A 26,125-nucleotide genomic window follows, 5' to 3' on the forward strand; every position below is an offset into this window, starting at 1 on the left:
CCCATACCGCATATAGTCAGTATAAAAGGCCCCGATAAGACAATGTAAAACAATTCAAGCGAAAAAACTAACGGCCTTATTTATGTAAAAATACGAAAGAAAAACAAATATGTAACAAACGACAACCACCGAATAACAGGCTCCTGGCTTGGGACAGGCACAAACATAAATAATGTGGCGGGGTTAAACATGTTAGCGGGATCCCAACCCTCCCCCTAACCTGGGACAGTGGTATAACAGTACAACATAAGAACGAACTATAAAAATCAGTTGAAAAAGGCTTAACTCATCAGATAGACAAAAAATTAAAGTGGACGTGGCCGGGTACTTATACGTCCCGACACAAACAGACACAATGAACAGATCTGAGAGTACTCGCAGTTATCTGACAGCTAGTTCAAAGCCATTAACAACTAATAAAAAATCATGCATCTAAGACTAAGCAATCAATCCGTACACATCCAACATATAATGGATTTAGTGTAAAGACGTCATAACCAGTCATAGAAAAACATTACCTTGTGCAATGCCAAGTAACAGGTATCGAAAGATTGTAGATCCATGAAAATGTATATGTATATAACATACTAGTAATATTTAGTTAGCTTTTAATCTACTTATAACAAAGTCAATATATATACCAATAAAAACAATATTCAATGATCTTATCACAGTGTTGAATAGGTAACCTTTAATAATAATTTTATTTGAAAGAGCAACACGTTTACATGGATCATTTATAAATTTCCCGTTACGGTTAACAACATTTCCGTAAAAATGAGGATGTGCTTTCCCGTTTGAAATAAGTTTTCTACAGGTACAATCAAACTTCAAAACCAAATCTTTATATCTTTGGAAAAATTTAGTAAAGGTTTTAAGTAATTTATGGTAACGATATCCCTGGTTTAATAATTTACCAGTAATACATAGGTTGCGTTTGTTAAAATCAAAAACGTCACAACAGACATGGGCATAGCGAACAAGTTGTGAAATGGCCACAGACCACAATTAATTCCTCTATCAGTTCTTTATAACCTTTTGCATCATTAAAAAAATTGCACCATGCACTTTTGTCCAATTTTTTGTGTGTGTAATGTATTGTCCTAGTCCAAATATATATCCAAAATTCAGAAAGATTGAAGCAATCACTTTTACAAATTTAGCCAATACACATCCATACCCCTATTGACAAGTCAAGAGATGTTCCGAAAACTGTAAATATCACCTTTTTGCACTTGACCTAATCACTCATTCCATATCAAAATCAGTTAAAATACAACCTCCAAAAATTTATTTGACCTCTCTTCTTTCATTTCCACCCAAAAAGATTTAAGGAATGAGTGAGGAAAGGAAAGAAAAAAAATTAAGGAAAAATACACTCTAATTAAAAGGAACTATATTCGTGGACAACGAAAAGCGGGGTCATTAATTGTGGTCTTGGGCCTATTAGGGGCCTAAAACTTGACCAATTCTAATAAAACTTGGCATGCTTCAAGCTTAGTATATTATAAAACAGGTTACAAAGTTTCAAAGCCATATGATACCAAATAAAAAAAATGTGGCATTTTTTATATCTGAATTTTGGGTGCTGAATTGTGGCGTTGAATTAGAACAATTAAAACTATCAAATTTGAGCTTCTAAAAACCAAAAGATACCAAAACTAACACTTTTTAATGTCTCTATGTATAAGTTAACATCTATTTAAAGCAACAGAAAGCATATTTCATGTATCAGACTTATGCAAAATGGCCAGAAGTTAATTTTATATGAGCCTGTGCCAAAAAATAGAGGTTTTCAATTAGGGTGAGGCCTTATATCAAATGTAATATTTTTCACTTACCACAATTTTCTGAAGTTGTTAAGTTATCAAACAAACTTAAACAGGTTATAAATGTACTTTTGATGGAAATATAAGTTTCAAATAGCATAACGCATGTGGATAAAATGGTCTTTAGCAATGTTATGCTTAAAAAAACAGATTGCCAGTTTAGGCCGTTCCCCACATTTGCATATTTAAAAGCATATAAATGATATGGGAGATGGAGATATACTTCTTTTTGCTAAAATCTGTGCTCAGATATGATAAAACATGGAGCCTGGATGTAACAAGACTGTCACTTTCAACTATATATGCAGACAGTATGGTCTGATGCAAAGTTTATTAACTTTACTGATTAAAAACTGAATGAAATGTCAGCCTCAAAAGGCCAATATTTAAACCACTAGCTATCCAACAGAAGAAAGTAAAGGTAGTCTGTGAAACAGAAATGGTTAAGCAACCAGTAATAAGTGTTTTTGATGTAGGTTCAGTGCAATCTGTTTTGGAATACAACTTTTAAGTGCATAGAACTTCACATTTCACCTGCTGCGTATACTGACCGTTAGACTTAGACTATTAAAACAGCACATTTTGCACTCTTTTTATGTTTTTATCTACTTTTTTTTGTGTTCAGAGTTCACAAATAAGTTAAACAACTGAAATAAATACCACAAACACAAATAGATATCAGAAAAAAACTGTCAGAGAGAAATTAAGCATGCTGTTTTTGGAAAAATAGTGAAAAAAGTGAAAAAGCTACATTTTAGGCATTTAACCTGAAAAGTGACTTTTTCACAAAATTTCTATCAAATGAAAGTGAAAATCATTTCTTCTCATATAGTTTGACAAATCAATACCAATAGATCATTCAGAAAAGATGCCAAAGTAAAAATTCTAAATTTGCTGAAATGCACCTCTTAGGCCACAGACCACAATTAATTCCTCTATCAGTTCTTTATAACCTTTTGCATCATTAAAAAAATTGCACCATGCACTTTTGTCCAATTTTTTGTGTGTGTAATGTATTGTCCTAGTCCAAATATATATCCAAAATTCAGAAAGATTGAAGCAATCACTTTTACAAATTTAGCCAATACACATCCATACCCCTATTGACAAGTCAAGAGATGTTCCGAAAACTGTAAATATCACCTTTTTGCACTTGACCTAATCACTCATTCCATATCAAAATCAGTTAAAATACAACCTCCAAAAATTTATTTGACCTCTCTTCTTTCATTTCCACCCAAAAAGATTTAAGGAATGAGTGAGGAAAGGAAAGAAAAAAAATTAAGGAAAAATACACTCTAATTAAAAGGAACTATATTCGTGGACAACGAAAAGCGGGGTCATTAATTGTGGTCTTGGGCCTATTAAATAAACACCGTAAGATGGTGCCAAAGGAACATCACCATCTAAAAATGGGAAATTAACAATAGGGAACGAAAAATCGTCTCTTTTGTCGTAAATTTTAGTGGGTAGTTTCCCGTTTAAAACCGAAATATCTAAATCCAGGAAAGGACAATTATTACCAAATACATTTGAGTTATTTAAAGTAAGTTCCTTGAGTTAAATTTCAGTAGTATATTGAGAAAATTCTTGATTGTTTAACGAAAAAATATCATCAAGATAACGGTAACAGTACAAAAACAAGTCTGCTATTAAAGGGGCACAATGAGTGTCCATGGGGATACATAAAACCTGTCGATAAACTTTGTTGCCCAAACGTACGTAAATATTATCAAGGAGAAAATTAACAGCCTCAATCATCTCATCACACCTCCAGTAAGTATATCTGGCATATTTACCTTTCTCAATAGAGAAGAAGGCTTTAAATGAGTTGCAGCAAATATATCTACATTCAGCTTTACCAAAGGACCATTTAATTAAATAGAAAAACTTTTGTTTAATAAGATAGTGTGGAAGTGTAGTGTAAAGAGTAGAAAAATCAAAACTATTAACAGAATCAAAAGGACCATCAAAAGCCCGCAATTTATCTAAAACATCCAAATATTTTTTTACATTCCAAAAATGATTTATACCTCTATGTTTATATATTTTATTACAATAATGTATGAAAAGCTCTTTAATAGTAGTTAATGAACTAGTTAAGAGCACTGACAGATTATGTCAATTTTGGACTAAAGGTAGGCCAACTATGAAATAGAACTACCGATATTTAGAAAGAAAAAAAGTCCTCGGCAAAAACATTTTATTCACAAAAATACCGAACTTAAAGATATTTTAAATAAGAGAGGAAGCCTCAAAATCCGGGAAAATAAAACGGTCGACTATAACAACCAACGAAACGGCTGGCAAACACAACTTTACTGAAACAAAAAACTCGTAAGGTAAACCAATTAAGGTTATCCAATTTATTTCAAAGTAAGTGAAAGTGTATGTAGCTTGAGATGATATTTCACAAAATGAAACGACACTACAGTTTCTAAAGATAAAAACATTTCAAAGAACTCAACTCCACCCCATCCTCAATATCATTCATAGAATTTAACTACTAGAATTAAAAAAATTTCGCTCTCTATTTAAACACATTTCAAAATAAGGGGGTGATGTGGGTTTAAACTACTTTAATGGAAACAGGAACCTTAATCATATATCCATCAATGAATAGCAGTATTTGGAAACTAATTCAGTCTTAATCTATGAGTATGACTGCCCCTCTGGTATCTTTTGTAACTCTTTTACAAAAGGACCATACAATAATAATATCAAATTTACCGACTGCAAGTTCAATATTAATTACTTCATAATAATATGAGTATGCTTGCACTTTAAAGTAAGTGGATTTACCTCCGGATAAATTTCACACAGCGTAATTTCCAGAATTTAGTTTGCATCTTTGTTCTATGGAGATCTTTGAACTAAGGTTGAATGTTTTCTATTTACATAAGGAATTCCGATACATTGTATTGTGCAAGGTGTCACCGCAATAACAAAGGATTACCTAAGTATTGCATGAAACTAAAAATAAGCGAATTGTTCATCCAACAAATTCCAAGATGAAATGATAGGACAGTATTTCAATAATCCTTATTAGATACGTCTTTAAAGCAAAAAGAGAAAATTAAGAAGATAATTCATGAACTTAATGCATCGGAAGTGTCTTCAGAAAATATTTGTGTAAATCCATACAGTTGTAGTGATACTAATAAAGGACTGTGTCGTTTCGTCTATAGATACTTAGCCTTTATTAAGAAAAAAATAAATAAAATAAAATTCATAAATGTGTTTGGGTCGCTAGCTTAACTTAATTTGCGACACATAAACTTGAAAAATATATCCGTAGTATAAATTGACATAATGATTTTCAAGAGATGTTTCGTTGACACTTTTTGCTTGATATGTGATATCAATGCAACTAATGCGGGTAATACTACCAAATAAAAACATTAAAAATGTTATGCTTTTTAATTATATTTTTCAGTCGATTTTGTTATTCATTCTGAGAAGGACAAAAAAACATATTTAGCAAATAAGATTATGTCGTTCATCACCATCATCAAGTGAATAAGTTTTAACTCTTCTATAAAAATTGTCTCTCAATCTTACTTAGTAAATGTTGTAAACTTGTTTATATTGACCTGATCAGTTCGTTACTAAATAATGAATCTCGATTCTATCCTTTAGTTGAAAAAGGTTATCAAAGGCTTAAAATTTTATACGCCAGACGCAAAGTTTGCAGGATTAAGAAAACGAAAACACTTCTTTTAATCTTAAAAAACAAACTCAAATGATACTTAAAGTGATGTATGTATTCTTTGTGTAGACAAAAAAAATAATCCTACCTTACTGAATCCCAGCTCTTTAAATTACCAAGTATTCTTGGTCCAGGAAGTAATTAAAAATCATTATCATTCGGTGCAATTGGTCTTAAAATATTCTTAGTAAAGTTTTGAAATATCATTTACTGTTTTAAATAATCTATTTTTTAAATTTGAAACACATCATTTGTTCTTGGCCAGGTAAAACTATTCAAGGGATCCTTACTTTATGCATTTCAGAGAATTAAATGGTTCATTACAATGCAATTTTGAAATTAATAGCAAAATACTTTGATTTATATCATAAATAATTTTATAAAGTAAAAAATGAAAAAGATATTTCGAAATTAATAAACAGATAAAAATGATAGAAACAAGCATTATTTTATGTAAACGTATAATTTAAAACTATTTAGTTCCCCTTAGCACACCAATTTTAATATATTTTTTGAAATTTCTTTTCCGATGGTAATTTCTTTTACACCGAATATAAAAAAGAAGATGTGGTATGATTGTCAATGAGAACACTGACGTCACTGTCTACAAGTGACCAAAATGACACTAAAATTAACAACTATAGGTCACCGTACGGCCTTCAACAATGAGCCAAGCCAATACCGCATAGTAAGCTATAAAAGGCCCCAAAATGACAATGTAAAACAATTGAAACAAGAAAACAAACAGCCTCATTTAAAATACTTGAAATTGAGAATCGAAAGGGGAATATGTCAAACAACAACAACCCGACCAAAGTGCAGAAAAAAGGTCTTCGGCCACTAATAGATATTTGACAGAGCATGAAATTACACAATAAGGGGGTGGGGCAGCTGGCCCCTTACAAATTGTGTACTAGATCAGTGTAAACAGACATCACACTACACTTCAACACATATACATAAGCCCGAGTGTAGACTTCATATTCTACATCAGCTGTGTGATTGATATATCAATTGTGTTTTATTCCACTTTCAACACTGTTGGCTATAGAATGGCGTCCAGTTTTATCGGCGTAGGAAGCGAAAGTATCCGGAGAGAACCACTGACCTACGTCAGAAAACAAGAAAGCCAAGTCGGGTAATATTGTATCAAATATTCAGAGTGCTATACATCTAAACACCAATGGTGATTTAGGACAAACGAAGGGCTATTGTTTGTTTGACTTTGCGAAAGATCAGTTATTTCTCTTCGACTTATCCGGCTTCCTGAAAGAAGTGACACGATATAGCCAAGAAAACTAAAAGTGGCGTAAAGCACACAGAATAATCAAACCAATGTTTTACTTCACGATGTGGGTGCATTTAGGTATTCTTCGATTATATGTTAGCTTCTGTAAAATCTGCTATATGTTAAGATTTTGAATATTTATATGTATAAGAATTGTAGCAATCATTGGAAGAAGTGGTAGATTCCTCCGTTATCGTAGCACCTTAGTGTATACCCCTATCGGAATAAATGGAAATGTGTCACTAACGAAGTTACAACACTATTCACAAGGACCATCCCTAATCAACTCCAAGGGAGTTCTTGGACATAGGGAATTCTGTTATTCTCAACTTTTAACACATTCACTGTATTATTAGGTATTCATGTACATAAAAGAATCCTGGAATATTCAGATACAGGCATTGTTGAATATTGATGTAAGCTCATCAACACTTTTATGTCTCAATATGATATAGGCACATTTAAATGTTGAGGTTCTGATATAAGTTACTATTATTTTCTTTTTTTGTTGACTTTGATTTCTTATATTAAAAAAAATGCCTTGCTACTTGAAATACAAAAAAGATCAATTAAATACAAAAGAAATACGTTTTTACAAGTTTCAATAAAAAGCAACCCATCAAAACCAAACGAGCGAAATTATTTGTACTAATTTTACAGTCTATATGAATTAACTAAGTTCGTTGACATTATAAATACATGTACATATAAATGTTGATTGATATACATTAAATAACAGTAATTTGTGTGAGGCTTTTTGATCTACGTAGTTACGTGAAGCAATTGATGTGAAAAGATCTAGGTGTAAATGAACCAACCCAAGGAAAATTGTTCAGCATTTCAGAACATTACAAAACTTTAAACCAATTTCTGAAGTTTAAATGACCTTGAAATATTGATGTAATGTGTAGTATTATGCTTCGTAATGCAAAAAACGTTTTCTAAAGAATATGATGACGTATCCCTTGGATCAGGAAGTGTAGTTAGACACTTAATGAACATTTTAAACCAATCACATGAATCGAAAAATAAAGATCTGGTGTATTCAAAACAATTAAAAGGTTCAGTTTCAGTAAAGTCAATGGATACACTTGTCCTATTGTGTTCTCAATAATTTGTTTCACGTATTTCAATTGATCGTTTTACATACTTGAGAGTTATAAAGTTAAAGTCTAACAAGTATTTAAATAGCGAATCTTTTCGAAATACTAAGGATTTAGTTATCCCAGGCAATGTAACCTTACCCGTATTTGGCACATTTTTTTGTAATTGTGGGTCATCAATGTTCTTCAATTTTAGACTTGTTTGGCTTTATAACGATCTGAGCGTCACTGATCAGTCTATTGTAGACGAAACGCGAGTCTTGTTTATTAAATTATAAGCCTGGTACAATGTACCTTTGATAACTATTGGATGTGTTTGAGATTTTTATTTTGCCTTTTTATTTTGTCATTTGATTCCGAGTATTTCATTTAGAAATTTTCTAGGAGGTATTTATTTATTTTTCTTTTTATTTATAAAAGGGCTTTTTCAATTATCACTGTATATAAACTTCCCCGAGAAATAATGTTTGGGCTCGATAGTTTTGAAAAATAAATTACAGTGAAAGATCACTTCGATAAATACATTTCATGATAGACGGCATATTTTAGAAAGACCACTGCAGCATTAATTTATTTAATTAATGATTTTCCGAATTGGTTCAGTTACAGCCCTTTATTGAAACATCTCAATATCACAATAAAACAGTACCCTTCCAGTATATCAATCTTAAATTTCAATACAAAGAATATATTTGGTAGTTTGACTTTTTTCTAGTTCATTTGGTTGACAATTGACAATTCCAACTCATTATTTCCCAATCATATTGAAATTTAGAAGTTAACCTCAAAGAAATTTAACACAATTTGATTGTAGACCAGGCACAGGTGAAGCAAACCATTCTATAAATGCAGAACAAATATCAGTTTTAAGGTGATCTGGGCTTTTTTACCAAAATATTACGAATAAAATTGATCTTGAACTTTTTTTGACTTCAGTTCAGTACAGTCGATTCTGATGACACAAAAGGAGCTAATTAAAGTATAGTCAAATGCAAGATAATGAAGAAAAAATACTTAGTTTATAAAGTTTTATACAATTTATGCATTTTGTTTTATTTTCAACCATTCTAAGCCGAACAAGTTTCTTTGTAAGATTAAGAGTAAGAGTCCGAACACTGTTTTCCTTGTGACTGCATCTCCTCCGTAACCACAAAAGAAAGCGACACATTTACTTTATTAAATTACTTGTAATATCCTTCCTATGATTTGAAGCGATATGAACACTCCATTTGATAGTTAACTCCCCTTTTGCAAGTGGGAATCGTAGATACAGATTTCTTGTTTTGGGATACAATATTAATATTTTGTGAAGAATCACACTGAATCTTCCAGAAAATATACTGAAAATGATATTATTAAAATGCTGGACTTTTTGATCGACAATATATTTGTTGAGTTTGAAGGATTCACATTTCAACAGACAGTCGGTATTCCAATGGGTACTAATTGTGCACCCCTGCTGGCTGATTTGTTTTTGTACTCGTATGAAGCAGAATTTATTCAGAACCTTCTAAACGACAAAAAGAAAAAGCACCTTGCGAAATTCTTTAATTTTACTTTCCGATATATTGACGATGTTCTATCATTAAATAACCCATACTTCAGCAAATACTTACATCTCATATATCCAAGTGAACTTGAAATTTAGGATACTACTGATATTAGAAGGACTGCTTGATACCTTGATCTTTTCCTCAATATTGACGTAGATGGATCACTTCACACGAACATCTATGATAAACGGGACGATTTCAACTCCCCAATTATCAATTTCCCATTTCTCAGCAGTAACATACCCTCTGCCCCTTCGTATGGTGTTTACATATCAAAATTGATACGTTATTCACGTGTTTATTCCCACTATACGGACTTCATATACAGGAGTGTGCTCCTTACGCAGAAACTGCTCCAACAAAGTTATGAGGAGGACAGATTAAAATTGACACTCCGTAAATTTTATGGACACCATCACGAATTGATGGAGCCATACGATGTGTCTTTAACCAAACTAGCTAAGGACATTTTTACCACATGGTAGATTGTGGTTTGTCATTATGTCGTCTAATCTTTTAATTACCAAACGTGACTTATTCCCGATTGTGACTGTTTTGCTGAATGTGAATTCGCATTTCTATAAGACGTGGTACGGTACTTGTCTATCCCAAATTCATGTATTTAGTTTAAATGTTTAATGTTATATTTGTAATTCTCATCGGATTTTGTCAAATGTGTTGACGTCTTTTTTTATTATATTTAGGAGTTACGGAAAGAAATATTAATCACCGCTTTAATTAATTATATTTAATTTTGTACGATAATTTACGTTTGAAGTTGGATTCATAACAAACTGGACATATATATATATATATATTATAGTTAATTGCTATTAATAATTATTGCAATATGCATTGTTTAAATGTAATATCAGTATTGAGTTCTAATATAATCTTAAACCAATCCTAATTCTATCTTACTTTTGAATTATAGTTTTTCATATGTGACGTCATGCTGTAAATTTCATAAATTCAAATGTGGCGTAATGTTTGTGCCTTTTCGCCATCGTATGTGACGTCATTTTAAAATTTATGATTTACTGCGTTTAGGCCTGGACTGAGTCGGGTGTGTCTATTCTATGTTGTTCTTAGCATTATTTATTCGGGTTTAGTTTTCAGTAATTAGTTAATACTTCAGTTTCATTATGTATATCTCTTTCATATTCATTTGATAAGATCTACTGTTTACAATAACATTAATTGTTCTAAATAATAAGGATGTTCTTATCCCAAGCATACAAACTACGCCCTATTTGGCACAACCTTTTTCAACTTTTGATCTTCAGTGCTGTACAACTTTATACTTTTTTTCATTTTCGATCTTCTATATCTGGGCGTCACTGGTGAGTCTTGTGTTAACGAGGCGCGTTTTTGACGTATTGAATTTTAAACCTGATTCTTTTTGTTATCTATTAATCATGTGTTTCTTTGTCTAATATGTTCTCCTATTTATTTGTATTGTAGTCTGTAATATTATGTTGTCATTTCAATGTTATATTTAACTTTGCCATTAAAGTGCGAGGTTTGTCATGCCACAAAACCAGGTTCAACCCACCATTGTTATTCCCCTTTAAATATGTCCTGTACCAAGTCAGGAAGATGGCCATTGTTATATTATTGTTCGTTTCTGTGTGTGTTGCATTTTAATGTTGTGTCGTTTGTTTTCTCTTATTTTTGAGATATTAAGATAAGACGTGGCACGGTACCTGTTTATCCCAAATTCATGTATTTGATTTAGATGTTATATGTGTTATTCTCGTGGGATTTTGTCTGATATTTGGTCCGTTTCTGTGTGTGTTGCGTTTCGGTATTGTGTCGTTTTTCTCCTCTTATATTTAATGCGTTTCCCTCGGTTTTACTTTGTTACCCCGATTTTGTTTTTTGTCCATGGATTTATGAGTTTTGAACAGCGGTATACTACTGTTGCCTTTATTTATATAAGTGATATGCATTTTTATCTTGTACAGCATAAGTGATAGAGACCTAGAATCTTTGAGTTTTCTCCCCTCTTATATTGAAATTTGGGCATAGAGTGATATAACTCATTAACTATATATAATTAAGACCTATGGTCTTTTTGTTTTGAAGGCTTTGATTTATGAACTTAAAATTAAACTCTAGGTCATAGGTAAAATTGACGTTTTAGATTCTGACCTTTGCTTTACCTCATATGTATAAATGATAAAGCCATGGGATTGTTTGCACTGCGCTGCAAGAACTTAACCATGGAAAAAATATCCGGAAATGATCTTGTGTAAACCGGAAGTAGCTCTTTTTTTGTACTTATTTATTATAAAAGTATATTGAACAATAATGTTTTAGAATCAGTATCAAGTAAACTATCAAATATTACCAGGAGTGACATATTTCTAACTGAAAGTGACATATTTCAAACCGAAAGTAATAATTTATCTCCCTTTTTTAAAGAAAAAATGTATAGAAACATATATTTTTGGGATTAGTGTAAAATAAGCTATCATTTGACGCTGGATATGATATTTCAAACTGATTTTTCATAGTAATATATTAAAATTGATCTGTATGGAAAGACCACCAACAGTCTTTGATTAATTGGTTTTTACTTTCTTTTTATTTTGTTTATAACGTAGTTTTTAAATTGATCTTTGTATTAACCAATAAAAAAGATATAGAACCAAATCGACTTATTTACTGAGCGATTGCAAATATTTTGTCAATTAAATACCCATATCAATATACAATTTACACTTGGTCTCATTTGATGGAAAGATTAGTAAGAAAACACAATTACAACGTTATAAATTTCACTTACAAAAAAGAAAAATACTGAGAAAAACATTTTTCAAATTTGGCTAAATTGTTGTCAATAGGCTATTGGTTTTCAAAATTTCGTTTTCGTATATAAGGATCTCTTGTTAGTATTATTGATCAACTATTGACATTTTATAATATTTTCTACGTTTACAGCATCATCTATTCTAGACCAACCAATACTTTTGAATTTTGTTGGTTGGTCATTTTCTATCATATCATAAAGATTAATTAAACGCATCTGATAAAATTTCTATGTCAATCCTTTATCTGTATAGTATAAATCTTAAATTAATAGCATTGTGTTTTTATTACATTCTTTGCAAGCGGGTTTTGGAGTTGAATCAGCTATTTTCTATTCGCCATAGTTTGAGTGTTTGTTAATATGTATGCCTCAGTAAGGCAAGATTGATGTTAGATACATATGATTTATGTTTACAAGTTTTATATATTTTCTGTTTTATTTTATCTAATTATCATTCTAGGTCTAAATATTACCACATCAGCTGTTCACATTAGAAAATTAGAGTACAACAAACACTTACTTGACAGGACCAAAGCAAAGATACCGAACTCCGTGGTAAATGTGAAACGAAAGTTCCAAATTAAATGACAAAATCAGAAGCCCAAACACATCAAATGAATGGTTAACAGCATATTCCTGGCTTGGAACATGTAATTTTTAAGGCAGAAAATGATGTTTTAAACCTTGTTTGATTGCTAGGTAAACCTTTCTGTTGTTTCTGGATTATAATTGACGCGCGTTTCGTCTACATAAGACTCTTCAGTGACGCTCATATCAAAATATTATCATAAACAGTTCTAAGAACTGAGTGTTTTAATCTAGATGGCCTTACAAATTGTAACAATTGATTAGACGAGATTTAATCGGTTAACAATCAAAACATTTGAAATATTTTGAAACAATTAACATTCAATAATAAATTATAAAGTATTGACAAAACGGCACAAAATGATAAATATGTATAACACATGACAGATTTACAATGACATTTTTTGTGACTAAATGCCTTTTACTATTATACTATTATTGTATAAAGTAATAATAGTATAATTCATAAATATCATTTATCTTTCAAACCGATTCTAAAATCGCAGTAAAAGATGGTTGATTGACAAATTAACCCTTATTATTCGGGTATATGGAGAATAAGCGCTCCTCATTATGGTTTTTTCAAACGACTTTCATTCTACCAGATGAAATTCGGATGCACTTTATAAGTGAAAAAAGATTGCTTCAAAGAAATGAAAGAAAGTCGGGTTATAAATGAATTGAATTTGAAAACAACATTGATAAGAAACTGGGATGCAGATGTGCGTTTTTATCCCTATCTTTTTAATAAGAGTTATCAACAAGAGGAAGCTGATGTAATACCTATATTGATCGAATCCTAAATATAGCAGCAACATGATAGAAAACCAAAGTTAGGTAATCTATACATTTTCTGCAAGAGACTCTCACACTGTCGACATATCCAATCTAGCTTATTTATGGTTCATGCGATTCCCTCAGTTGTTTTGACTTGTAAATTGGAATGTGAAACCGAAAGCAGGACACTTATTGCTGGTAATATTAGATTTTAGTAAAGTCAGTACCTTTGGTTGAATAACCGTAATATAATAAGATGACTCTTGATTGTTTAAGACAAATATGAATCAATGCAAACCTCATGTCATTTTTGTGCATTTTGCAAAAGACATAGCTGGTTGAAAAAATCTGAAAGTTTTCTTATCACAAATGTCATCATTGAAACGAACACAGGTGCACTCGCTATGTGACCAAGATGTTTCGTTTGAGCAGTTCTGCAAAATCATGTCTCCATTTGAACACTGGTAAAATATGTTACATATATGTTTGTCTTGAAAGTATGCTGCACCTTGTGGATCATCCTTGCAATTAGGCACACAACCTGAAAAAGAGGAACATGCGATGAGCTTTGTCTCTCATAAATGTCATTTTAGATAGAGGAACAAAATTAGTTTCTAACATTATACGTCAACTGTTAAAAAAACATGATTACAAACGAATGTAAAATAAAGTATTCCAGAGATAAATCATTTTATTCCAAACTAATTAAACTTCAAATCAGATTTATTTCGAGACACCATACAATAAATTTAATCTGAATTCATGCATTCTGATATTTTGTCAGCTAAACCTTGATGATAAATACACGAATAAGTCATAAAGAAAAAAGAAAAAAACCATCACCTGTGCGAACTCATTTCAAGTATTGTATATACGTTTGTATGTCTCCGTTATGAGACAGTCACTTACTAAGAGGTCGAATACAGAATTAAAAGATGTTAAAAATAAAAAATAAAAAAAAATACATACCGTCTCCTTCACAGACAGGTATATTTATTGTAGATGTAAGGTTAGCAGCAAGTTTATGATCTGTCATGAGTGGAACACATGAGATGGTTTGATTTCCTGTGAACCATGATACAGGAATTATCGCATCAGCTGTGATTGTTGAGCTATTTTTCTTATCGTTATTACTACATTCATTCTTAGCAGGTATCAAACGGGACGATTCCCCACTGTTGACAATCAAGTCTAAATATCTGGCCTTACAAGTGTTCGTCATTTCACAATGAACATAAATACTGTCATTAATGCGAGTAACACGTTGTTGTAACTTTGGATCTACGATTAAAAAATAATCAAATTAATACCTGATCATAAAAGATAGCGTTAACAAATTAAAATGCTAATAATTCTATTACAGAAGGCTGAATTTGAAATTGCATATTTGTTAACAATACTCCGATCTTACTCAAACTCCACCAATGTCTGAAAACATAATGAACATTAGTGATAATGGGACAATGATTCTTTTATGTTGTACATTAAATCCAAATAATAGATGAATGGTAGTTACATAGATATAGGAAGATGTGGTGTGAGTGCCAATGAGACAACTCTCCATCCAAATAACAATTTAAAAAAATTTGAATCATTATAGGTCAATGTATGGCCTTCATCACGGAGCCGTGTGTCACATCGAACAACAACTTATAAAGGGCCCCAAAATTAATATCGAAAAACCATTCAAACGGGAAGACCAACGGTATAATCTATATAAAGAAAACCCGAGAAACGAGAAACATGTATAAATTACATAAACAGACGACAACTAATGTACATCAGATTTCTGACTTAGGACAAGTGTAAACATTTGCAGCGGGATAAAACGTTTTAATGAATCCAAACCTTTTCCCTTTTTCTAAAACAATAGCGTAACATTACAACATAGAAAAACACATGATAAAATATCAATTGGCAGGCTTAACTCAATCAAAAAACGTAAATTAATACACTATGAACGAATAAATTTGATCTGCGATATCTGAATGCAAATGCACTGTTAATAAAATTTAAGGGGCAAACATTCAAGGCAAAAAAGCAAACAAACAAGTCCAAACAAAGCCATGGCAAGACAATACTGCGAAATATTTAACCCTTCGAAAATATTCACTGTAGAAATAATCGGTTTTAAAAAATTCAGGTAAATGTTTTATACACCCATTACTTGTCAAAACTTGATAAAATAGAGCTTTCGTAAAAGTATTTCTGAGGAATTGAGGAATTGACGAAAACAACTATAAAATGCCCTTACGTATAGTTTTGTCATGGTAAAGTCAATAACAGCTGATAACAATAAAAATGAGACTTAGTTGGGCAATACCGAGCTTGGTAAGGTAATCTAACAAAAGGAATCATATGCACTTATGAAAGTATGAATTACAGAATGTGTCTGCTTTAAAATAGTTCACTGAATTAACCATCACCAACAGTACATGCATTTTTTCAAGAACTCCTACAGTATTATTCCTCTTTTGTTTGACTATTCTTATTGTATCTTTATTTGAGTATTTTATATTCGAAAACATAATTCGTGTTTAAACAAAACATTGGCTGCCATTAAAGCTTTATCACAGTTTTTGTGTTTAACAAATAAACATATCCCTGTCCCAAGCAATAAACCTATGATCTTCGTTAGTCTTGCATGCCTATTTACTTATGATTGTTTATATGTTTCATAGGTAAGTGTAACCTGATCTATTTTTTTCGTAACTAGTATACACTTTTAAGAGGCTATCTGAAGCCTGCCTCAAGGTTGATAGTTTTACCGCTTTGTTGAAAACCAATTTGTGCTTTCAGCTGTTTCTGCTCTTTGGTCGGCTTGTTAATTACTTGTTTCCATTTTAAATTTGGCAAGTACCCTTTTTCATGGTCTATACATATTGTCATGATTTTGTTTTATTATTTTAAGTATCAATGTGCACGTACCTTTTAGATGTATTTCAAATTCGTGGGATGTAGTATTTCCATCATCATATTTTATTGTGATGGTGTAATTTCCCATATTGTCACATGTAGCCTTTTCCTTAAACAAGCTAAATTGTTGGTCAGAAAAGTTGTAGTAGACTTTCCAATCTCCATTTTGTTGAACAAAGTTATTAGATGACACATTGATTTTAAACACTTCGAGTGCATTGAAATATTGTGATGTCATATGCTGGACTTGTATACTTGACGGACTACTAGTAGCCCTCTGTGGACTTGTATAAGAAATACATATTGGTTCTCCAATCTTTGCAGTAGACATCTTATTTTCGCACTGACCTGAAAAGACAACAACATAACACTAAGCCAGAAGATAAGTGTAAAAAAGACACCAGGATCAATCCATAGAGCTTTGTGTTTGTGTAGTGATAGGTCTTGCCATGGCAAACAAGAATATACATGAATTTCTGGTGGATCATAACATAATTAAAATGTTTAAAAGCGTTTAATCGAAGGTTCAACATTTTCTTTAGATGATGCAACCACGTACCGACTACCAAAAACATATGTCAAGGTATAAAAGAGGGACGAAAGATACCAAAGGGACAGTCAAACTCATAAATCGTAAATAGACTGACAACGCCATGAATAAAAATAAAAAAAGACAAACAGACAAATAATAGTACACATGACACAACATAGAAAACTAAAGAACCCAATATATAAAAGTAATGTCACAAACACAAAAAAAATAACTAAAGGCCAATAAATTGGCTTTTAATTTTGAATGTGCGCATCATTGCATGCGAATACAAATGAATAGTAAAAGGTACAGGTAGAATATTTTCCAAGCCATATTCCTGACTTGCTACAGGCATTTCCCAAAGAAATCGATGGATTTAGCCTGGTTAAAAAGTTATGTAAACCTTTCCTTTTTTAATGAAATTTGTTCATATTTCCGTTATATTGACAAATATTGGGAGGAAACACAGCACACATACAAGGTTAAAATTAACCAGCATTTCGGTTACAGTTTGGTCTCTTGTGGAGAGTTGTCACATTGGCAATCATACCACATCGTCTTTTTTATATGTACAAACCACAAAGAAATACAACACAACTGACAAAATATGCAAACAATCATACAATTATCCATCTATTAAATATGCCAACAAAAAATTTGCAATGAATATTGTGTTGTCGTTTATAACGAAAACTACATATAGCTTACACTTTCTCGGTAAATTATTTGTTTTTGTTTATGTTTTTCATTCATGATAATTCTTGTGCAAATGTATATCTTTTATGATACATATTTTTAATTCTGATTAAGTTAACATTTCACGGTTCCCTTTTTTGTTTTTCTTTTCTTTTTTTACTCAAACAAGTGCATGTGAAAAACCTCTTTTAGTTTCTTTCGATTGAGGCCGGAAAACTTAAATATAAATACAAGAGGTACTCAAAATAGTAGCGAATTTGTAAAACTACTTTGTGTCTAAAATGACTTCAGAACTGACCCCACCAGTAATGCCCAAGAGTGGATAAATATCGTATTACACGAGATTTGGTGGTGAAATCTGTTTCTCTAATGATTTTCAAACAATACGCAGGCAAAATTATTTTTCCATTGCGACTGATCTGCAAAGAGATGTGTTCTTTCTATGTAACGCCATCAGACATGGTCGCATTTTTTCGTGCCATCACAATAGGAAATTCAGGGAAAAGCAAGAAAATTCGAATTTAAATCAATGAAGACCTGAGATCAAAAGAACCACTCGTTGATTATTTATTTTTATACAATGGTTGCAGAAAGGGATAAATTGACAAAGAACTAAAGAAATAAGGACACACAGTTTCAGAATCCAACATAAGAAAATAAATCATAGTTAAAAGTATAGCATCAACGGCTGGCAAAGTACATAAACTAAGCTCAAGGGAAGAAATGAGTGGATACCACTTTGACTTAAAACAGATTTATGAACACCCCAAAAAATATTGTAAATTGTTTAATTCTTTTATTAAATCTTTGTGTTGGTTTTGGTACAGAGTACGAAATCGTTACACTTCCAGGGCATTTCATTTCACTTCCAAAAATTGATTCAGTGAATATAACTTCTTCACTCAGAATATATCATGATCGTCAACACGATTTCGTCAAATTCAGATGGTTATGAATATTTTCCAATTGTCGTACTCCTAAAACGTTTTTGTAATACTGACTTTTACTAAATGTCGGCTCTTTTGTGTGTCGCATTTCTATCATGCCATTTGAAAATTAGGAAATCATCAGTAGCTTAGGTCAGTAAAAATATGTCATAGATTTGGAATGACATGACGTCATTTTTACCACATATATGGACTCTGGAACCTGCCATCGATGCGAGTTCTACATTTTAATCTGGGTTTTTTTCCCAGAAAAAATAAATAAAGACGGTGGCCAGTGAAAGTCTTTGAAAACCAAACAATGAAAGAAATAATCTCCTAGACCATTTCTACCTCTTTAAAATAAATTTGTCTAGTGCGTAACATTCACCTACACATCTTGGTTATGAAAAAGTACACAAATCAGAAAAAGTTAATAAAACCACAGAAGAGGTTTCACGGTTTTCAGCTTGAAAACATATTTGGTCTCATTGTAAAGCACTATTTAGCATTTGAGATGACGACGAAGTATTCTATTTTGATTTGAGCAGAATCAGTTCTCATCTTTTCTTAGACCGACAACTCAAGTTTGAACAATGAAAAACTAAAATTATACCACCTGGAAATGGCTTAACCAATGTTTATAAAAGATACATTATGAATTTTAAAATTATTCTTTTTTAGGATTAACAGATTTACAGACCATGCCTATAGACATGATAGATGAAGTAAAATTAAAACTTTCCCAGTAATTAACGAACTGTCGATGCTGTGATAAATATAGATAAATGAGACTTAATATTAAGTCTGAATAAATTTGTCATCTCAATTATTTTGAAATATGAGAGCAATGCTTTAAAAATAATGGAAGATACATGCCTGTCACAAAGAACCTTGAAACCCATGATCACAATTTCACAAACTAATTTCATAATTTCAGTTTTGTTATTTAGGGCCTCAACATATGTAAGTTGCTGTCCAGAGTCCCAACAGATATGTATCTCATGAGAGTGTTGAAACGCTGTTTGGGTTATCCCAAAGGTGTGATTTTGCATTTATTTTCCCCGAACTCTTGAATTGGTGTACATACCCAAATAATATTTGTTGTAGAATATCCATATCGCTACACCAATTATACACAATCCTATTATACAAAGGGTCATCCATGTTTTTAAAGATCTTTTCTGAAATTAAACAAAACTATTAAGAGACAATCAATTTGGATCACATTTGTTGACCATAAACATTTACAAATAACCTATACTCTGTGTCACAACCATAAATTTTGAATATCGACCAGTAGTATACCGCTGTTCGAAATTCATAAATATATAGAGATAAAAATAAATCCGGGTTGCACACTAAAACAGAGGGAAACGCATCAAATATAAGGGAACAACGACAAAACAGAAACCCGACATGAAACACACACAGAAAGGACCTATAATATAATAATGATCATTTTCCTGTCTTGGTACAGGGCATTTTAAGAGAAAAACATGTTGGGTTGAACCTGGTTTTGTAGCATTCCAAACCTCCCGCTTTAATAGCAATGCAAATTATTACATTAAAATGACAACATTTTATGACAGGACTAAAAAACAAATAAATTGGAGAAAATATAGGACACAGAAAGACACAAATAATACCCTACAAAAGGTACAAGGTTTGAAACTTAATACGCCATTAATCTATTCTAAGTTATCATTCCTTCTCCTTATCAATTGTTCATATGAAACTGATTTTGATGTAGCTAATGTTGGTTGTGGATACAAATCCATCTGTCTATTCATGTTTCTTTGAACTTAAAAATGAAAATAATCTAATGCCATATTTTATACTGAAGTATTTATTAATAATGACCATTGTCTATCATCCATCACAAATGCGTCCGATTCTTGTTATTTTAATTTAATTGTTCTAAAATGAGATATCAATATTTTTGTTTACTTGGATGTAACAATATTTGATAAAAAATCATACATTGTATGTGGTTAAGTACATAGAATATATGTTATATAAAATGAAATCACTTACCAGGAATGGGTGTAAATTTAATAGCAGAAGCAGGATCATTCGCATTATCCAAACCCTAAAATGCGAATAACAGATTCATTGAAATCAAAGATCTATAACATAAATAACATTTTTGCATCAGAATATTTTCTCAATAAACATCAAAACAACAATTTAGCAGAACGCATTAAAAAATATTTTTACAGGACACCAGTATAATGATAATAAATGTAAAAAGGTATTAAGTATCAAGCAGCAAAAATATCACACAACACTTTTAGGAGGAAATATATATATACGTTTAACTCTATCATGTCTATGTTGGGTCCCAAATCTATAGGAAGTTTCAAATATATGACAAAATGACGACAAAAACGCGAAATCTTTTGCAATTTATTTGTTTTCTCGAAACCTATTACAGATATGGTAATTGCATAATTGTCAGAGGACGAGTAATCTATGATGTCATAATTAAACAATTTATGAATCAAAGGAAGATGTGTCATTTTAACCAGATTAGAGACCATATATAATGTACGGTCCTAATCCCACGATAAATATAGATTCTACCACTGCATCTAGTGTGATACGATATTTATCCACTCGAGACTGTTAAATTTCAAATTTAAAACACGAAGCTTCGCCTAGCGTCGTTTTTTAAATGTTTAAAATTGATTTGTCGAGAGTGGATAAATATCGTATTACACGAGATTTGGTGGTGAAATCTGTTTCTCTAATGATTTTCAAACAATACGCAGGCAAAATTATTTTTCCATTGCGACTGATCTGCAAAGAGATGTGTTCTTTCTATGTAACGTCATCAGACATGGTCGCATTTTTTCGTGCCATCACAATAGGAAATTCAGGGAAAAGCAAGAAAATTCGAATTTAAATCAATGAAGACCTGAGATCAAAAGAACCACTCGTTGATTATTTATTTTTATACAATGGTTGCAGAAAGGGATAAATTGACAAAGAACTAAAGAAATAAGGACACACAGTTTCAGAATCCAACATAAGAAAATAAATCATAGTTAAAAGTATAGCATCAACGGCTGGCAAAGTACATAAACTAAGCTCAAGGGAAGAAATGAGTGGATACCACTTTGACTTAAAACAGATTTATGAACACCCAAAAAATATTGTAAATTGTTTAATTCTTTTATTAAATCTTTGTGTTGGTTTTGGTACAGAGTACGAAATCGTTACACTTCCAGGGCATTTCATTTCACTTCCAAAAATTGATTCAGTGAATATCACTTCTTCACTCAGAATATATCATGATCGTCAACACGATTTCGTCAAATTCAGATGGTTATGAATATTTTCCAATTGTCGTACTCCTAAAACGTTTTTGTAATACTGACTTTTACTAAATGTCGGCTCTTTTGTGTGTCGCATTTCTATCATGCCATTTGAAAATTAGGAAATCATCAGTAGCTTAGGTCAGTAAAAATATGTCATAGATTTGGAATGACATGACGTCATTTTTACCACATATTGGGACTCTGGAACCTGCCATCGATGCGAGTTCTACATTTTTATCTGTTTTTTTTTCCCCAGAAAAAATAAATAAAGACGGTGGCCAGTGAAAGTCTTTGAAAACCAAATAATGAAAGAAATAATCTCCTAGACCATTTCTACCTCTTTAAAATAAATTTGTCTAGTGCGTAACATTCACCTACACATCTTGGTTATGAAAAAGTACACAAATCAGAAAAAGTTAATAAAACCACAGAAGAGGTTTCACGGTTTTCAGCTTGAAAACATATTTGGTCTCATTGTAAAGCACTATTTAGCATTTGAGATGACGACAAAGTATTCTATTTTGATTTGAGCAGAATCAGTTCTCATCTTTTCTTAGACCGACAACTCAAGTTTGAACAATGAAAAACTAAAATTATACCACCTGGAAATGGCTTAACCAATGTTTATAAAAGATACATTATGAATTTTAAAATTATTCTTTTTTAGGATTAACAGATTTACAGACCATGCCTATAGACATGATAGATGAAGTAAAATTAAAACTTTCCCAGTAATTAACGAACTGTCGATGCTGTGATAAATATAGATAAATGAGACTTAATATTAAGTCTGAATAAATTTGTCATCTCAATTATTTTGAAATATGAGAGCAATGCTTTAAAAATAATGGAAGATACATGCCTGTCACAAAGAACCTTGAAACCCATGATCACAATTTCACAAACTAATTTCATAATTTCAGTTTTGTTATTTAGGGCCTCAACATATGTAAGTTGCTGTCCAGAGTCCCAACAGATATGTATCTCATGAGAGTGTTGAAACGCTGTTTGGGTTATCCCAAAGGTGTGATTTTGCATTTATTTTCCCCGAACTCTTGAATTGGTGTACATACCCAAATAATATTTGTTGTAGAATATCCATATCGCTACACCAATTATACACAATCCTATTATACAAAGGGTCATCCATGTTTTTAAAGATCTTTTCTGAAATCAAACAAAACTATTAAGAGACAATCAATTTGGATCACATTTGTTGACCATAAACATTTACAAATAACCTATACTCTGTGTCACAACCATAAATTTTGAATATCGACCAGTAGTATACCGCTGTTCGAAATTCATAAATATATAGAGATAAAAATAAATCCGGGTTGCACACTAAAACAGAGGGAAACGCATCAAATATAAGGGAACAACGACAAAACAGAAACCCGACATGAAACACACACAGAAAGGACCTATAATATAATAATGATCATTTTCCTGTCTTGGTACAGGGCATTTTAAGAGAAAAAAATGGTGGGTTGAACCTGGTTTTGTAGCATTCCAAACCTCCCGCTTTAATAGCAATGCAAATTATTACATTAAAATGACAACATTTTATGACAGGACTAAAAAACAAATAAATTGGAGAAAATATAGGACACAGAAAGACACAAATAATACCCTACAAAAGGTACAAGGTTTGAAACTTAATACGCCATTAATCTATTCTAAGTTATCATTCCTTCTCCTTATCAATTGTTCATATGAAACTGATTTTGATGTAGCTAATGTTGGTTGTGGATACAAATCCATCTGTCTATTCATGTTTCTTTGAACTTAAAAATGAAAATAATCTAATGCCATATTTTATACTGAAGTATTTATTAATAATGACCATTGTCTATCATCCATCACAAATGCGTCCGATTCTTGTTATTTTAATTTAATTGTTCTAAAATGAGATATCAATATTTTTGTTTACTTGGATGTAACAATATTTGATAAAAAATCATACATTGTATGTGGTTAAGTACATAGAATATATGTTATATAAAATGAAATCACTTACCAGGAATGGGTGTAAATTTAATAGCAGAAGCAGGATCATTCGCATTATCCAAACCCTAAAATGCGAATAACAGATTCATTGAAATCAAAGATCTATAACATAAATAACATTTTTGCATCAGAATATTTTCTCAATAAACATCAAAACAACAATTTAGCAGAACGCATTAAACAATATTTTTACAGGACACCAGTATAATGATAATAAATGTAAAAAGGTATTAAGTATCAAGCAGCAAAAATATCACACAACACTTTTAGGAGGAAATATATATATACGTTTAACTCTATCATGTCTATGTTGGGTCCCAAATCTATAGGAAGTTTCAAATATATGACAAAATGACGACAAAAACGCGAAATCTTTTGCAATTTATTTGTTTTCTCGAAACCTATTACAGATATGGTAATTGCATAATTGTCAGAGGACGAGTAATCTATGATGTCATAATTAAACAATTTATGAATCAAAGGAAGATGTGTCATTTTAACCAGATTAGAGACCATATATAATGTACGGTCCTAATCCCACGATAAATATAGATTCTACCACTGCATCTAGTGTGATACGATATTTATCCACTCGAGACTGTTAAATTTCAAATTTAAAACACGAAGCTTCGCCTAGCGTCGTTTTTTAAATGTTTAAAATTGATTTGTCGAGAGTGGATAAATATCGTATTACACGAGATTTGGTGGTGAAATCTGTTTCTCTAATGATTTTCAAACAATACGCAGGCAAAATTATTTTTCCATTGCGACTGATCTGCAAAGAGATGTGTTCTTTCTATGTAACGTCATCAGACATGGTCGCATTTTTTCGTGCCATCACAATAGGAAGTTCAGGGAAAAGCAAGAAAATTCGAATTTAAATCAATGAAGACCTGAGATCAAAAGAACCACTCGTTGATTATTTATTTTTATACAATGGTTGCAGAAAGGGATAAATTGACAAAGAACTAAAGAAATAAGGACACACAGTTTCAGAATCCAACATAAGAAAATAAATCATAGTTAAAAGTATAGCATCAACGGCTGGCAAAGTACATAAACTAAGCTCAAGGGAAGAAATGAGTGGATACCACTTTGACTTAAAACAGATTTATGAACACCCAAAAAATATTGTAAATTGTTTAATTCTTTTATTAAATCTTTGTGTTGGTTTTGGTACAGAGTACGAAATCGTTACACTTCCAGGGCATTTCATTTCACTTCCAAAAATTGATTCAGTGAATATCACTTCTTCACTCAGAATATATCATGATCGTCAACACGATTTCGTCAAATTCAGATGGTTATGAATATTTTCCAATTGTCGTACTCCTAAAACGTTTTTGTAATACTGACTTTTACTAAATGTCGGCTCTTTTGTGTGTCGCATTTCTATCATGCCATTTGAAAATTAGGAAATCATCAGTAGCTTAGGTCAGTAAAAATATGTCATAGATTTGGAATGACATGACGTCATTTTTACCACATATTGGGACTCTGGAACCTGCCATCGATGCGAGTTCTACATTTTTATCTGTTTTTTTTTCCCCAGAAAAAATAAATAAAGACGGTGGCCAGTGAAAGTCTTTGAAAACCAAATAATGAAAGAAATAATCTCCTAGACCATTTCTACCTCTTTAAAATAAATTTGTCTAGTGCGTAACATTCACCTACACATCTTGGTTATGAAAAAGTACACAAATCAGAAAAAGTTAATAAAACCACAGAAGAGGTTTCACGGTTTTCAGCTTGAAAACATATTTGGTCTCATTGTAAAGCACTATTTAGCATTTGAGATGACGACGAAGTATTCTATTTTGATTTGAGCAGAATCAGTTCTCATCTTTTCTTAGACCGACAACTCAAGTTTGAACAATGAAAAACTAAAATTATACCACCTGGAAATGGCTTAACCAATGTTTATAAAAGATACATTATGAATTTTAAAATTATTCTTTTTTAGGATTAACAGATTTACAGACCATGCCTATAGACATGATAGATGAAGTAAAATTAAAACTTTCCCAGTAATTAACGAACTGTCGATGCTGTGATAAATATAG

The 26,125-nt window shown here is 31.5% G+C and overlaps 2 protein-coding genes across 2 annotated transcripts in view; both read right to left on the minus strand.

Annotated features, from left to right (window-relative positions):
* LOC139517798 (uncharacterized) overlaps positions 1 to 5,755 on the minus strand; it is a 50,373-nt gene extending 44,618 nt beyond the window's left edge. Inside the window, exon 1 of the mRNA XM_071309241.1 lies at positions 5,627 to 5,755. The gene's annotated coding sequence lies outside the window, so the exon portion shown is untranslated. The remainder of the gene's footprint in view (positions 1 to 5,626) is intronic.
* A 7,402-nt stretch (positions 5,756 to 13,157) lies between these two features.
* On the minus strand, positions 13,158 to 23,335 carry LOC139517786 (uncharacterized). The gene is made up of 5 exons (XM_071309211.1): positions 23,124 to 23,335; positions 20,767 to 20,818; positions 16,591 to 16,926; positions 14,632 to 14,943; positions 13,158 to 14,203 (listed from the first exon to the last, which is right to left on the minus strand). The coding sequence occupies exons 1-5, from the start codon at positions 23,196 to 23,198 to the stop codon at positions 13,962 to 13,964; spliced, it is 1,017 nt and encodes a 338-aa protein (XP_071165312.1). The 5' UTR covers positions 23,199 to 23,335; the 3' UTR covers positions 13,158 to 13,961.
* Between the last annotated feature and the right edge of the window lie 2,790 nt (positions 23,336 to 26,125).

Source organism: Mytilus edulis, chromosome 3, assembly GCF_963676685.1.
Source record: "Mytilus edulis chromosome 3, xbMytEdul2.2, whole genome shotgun sequence".
NCBI lineage: Eukaryota > Metazoa > Mollusca > Bivalvia > Mytilida > Mytilidae > Mytilus > Mytilus edulis.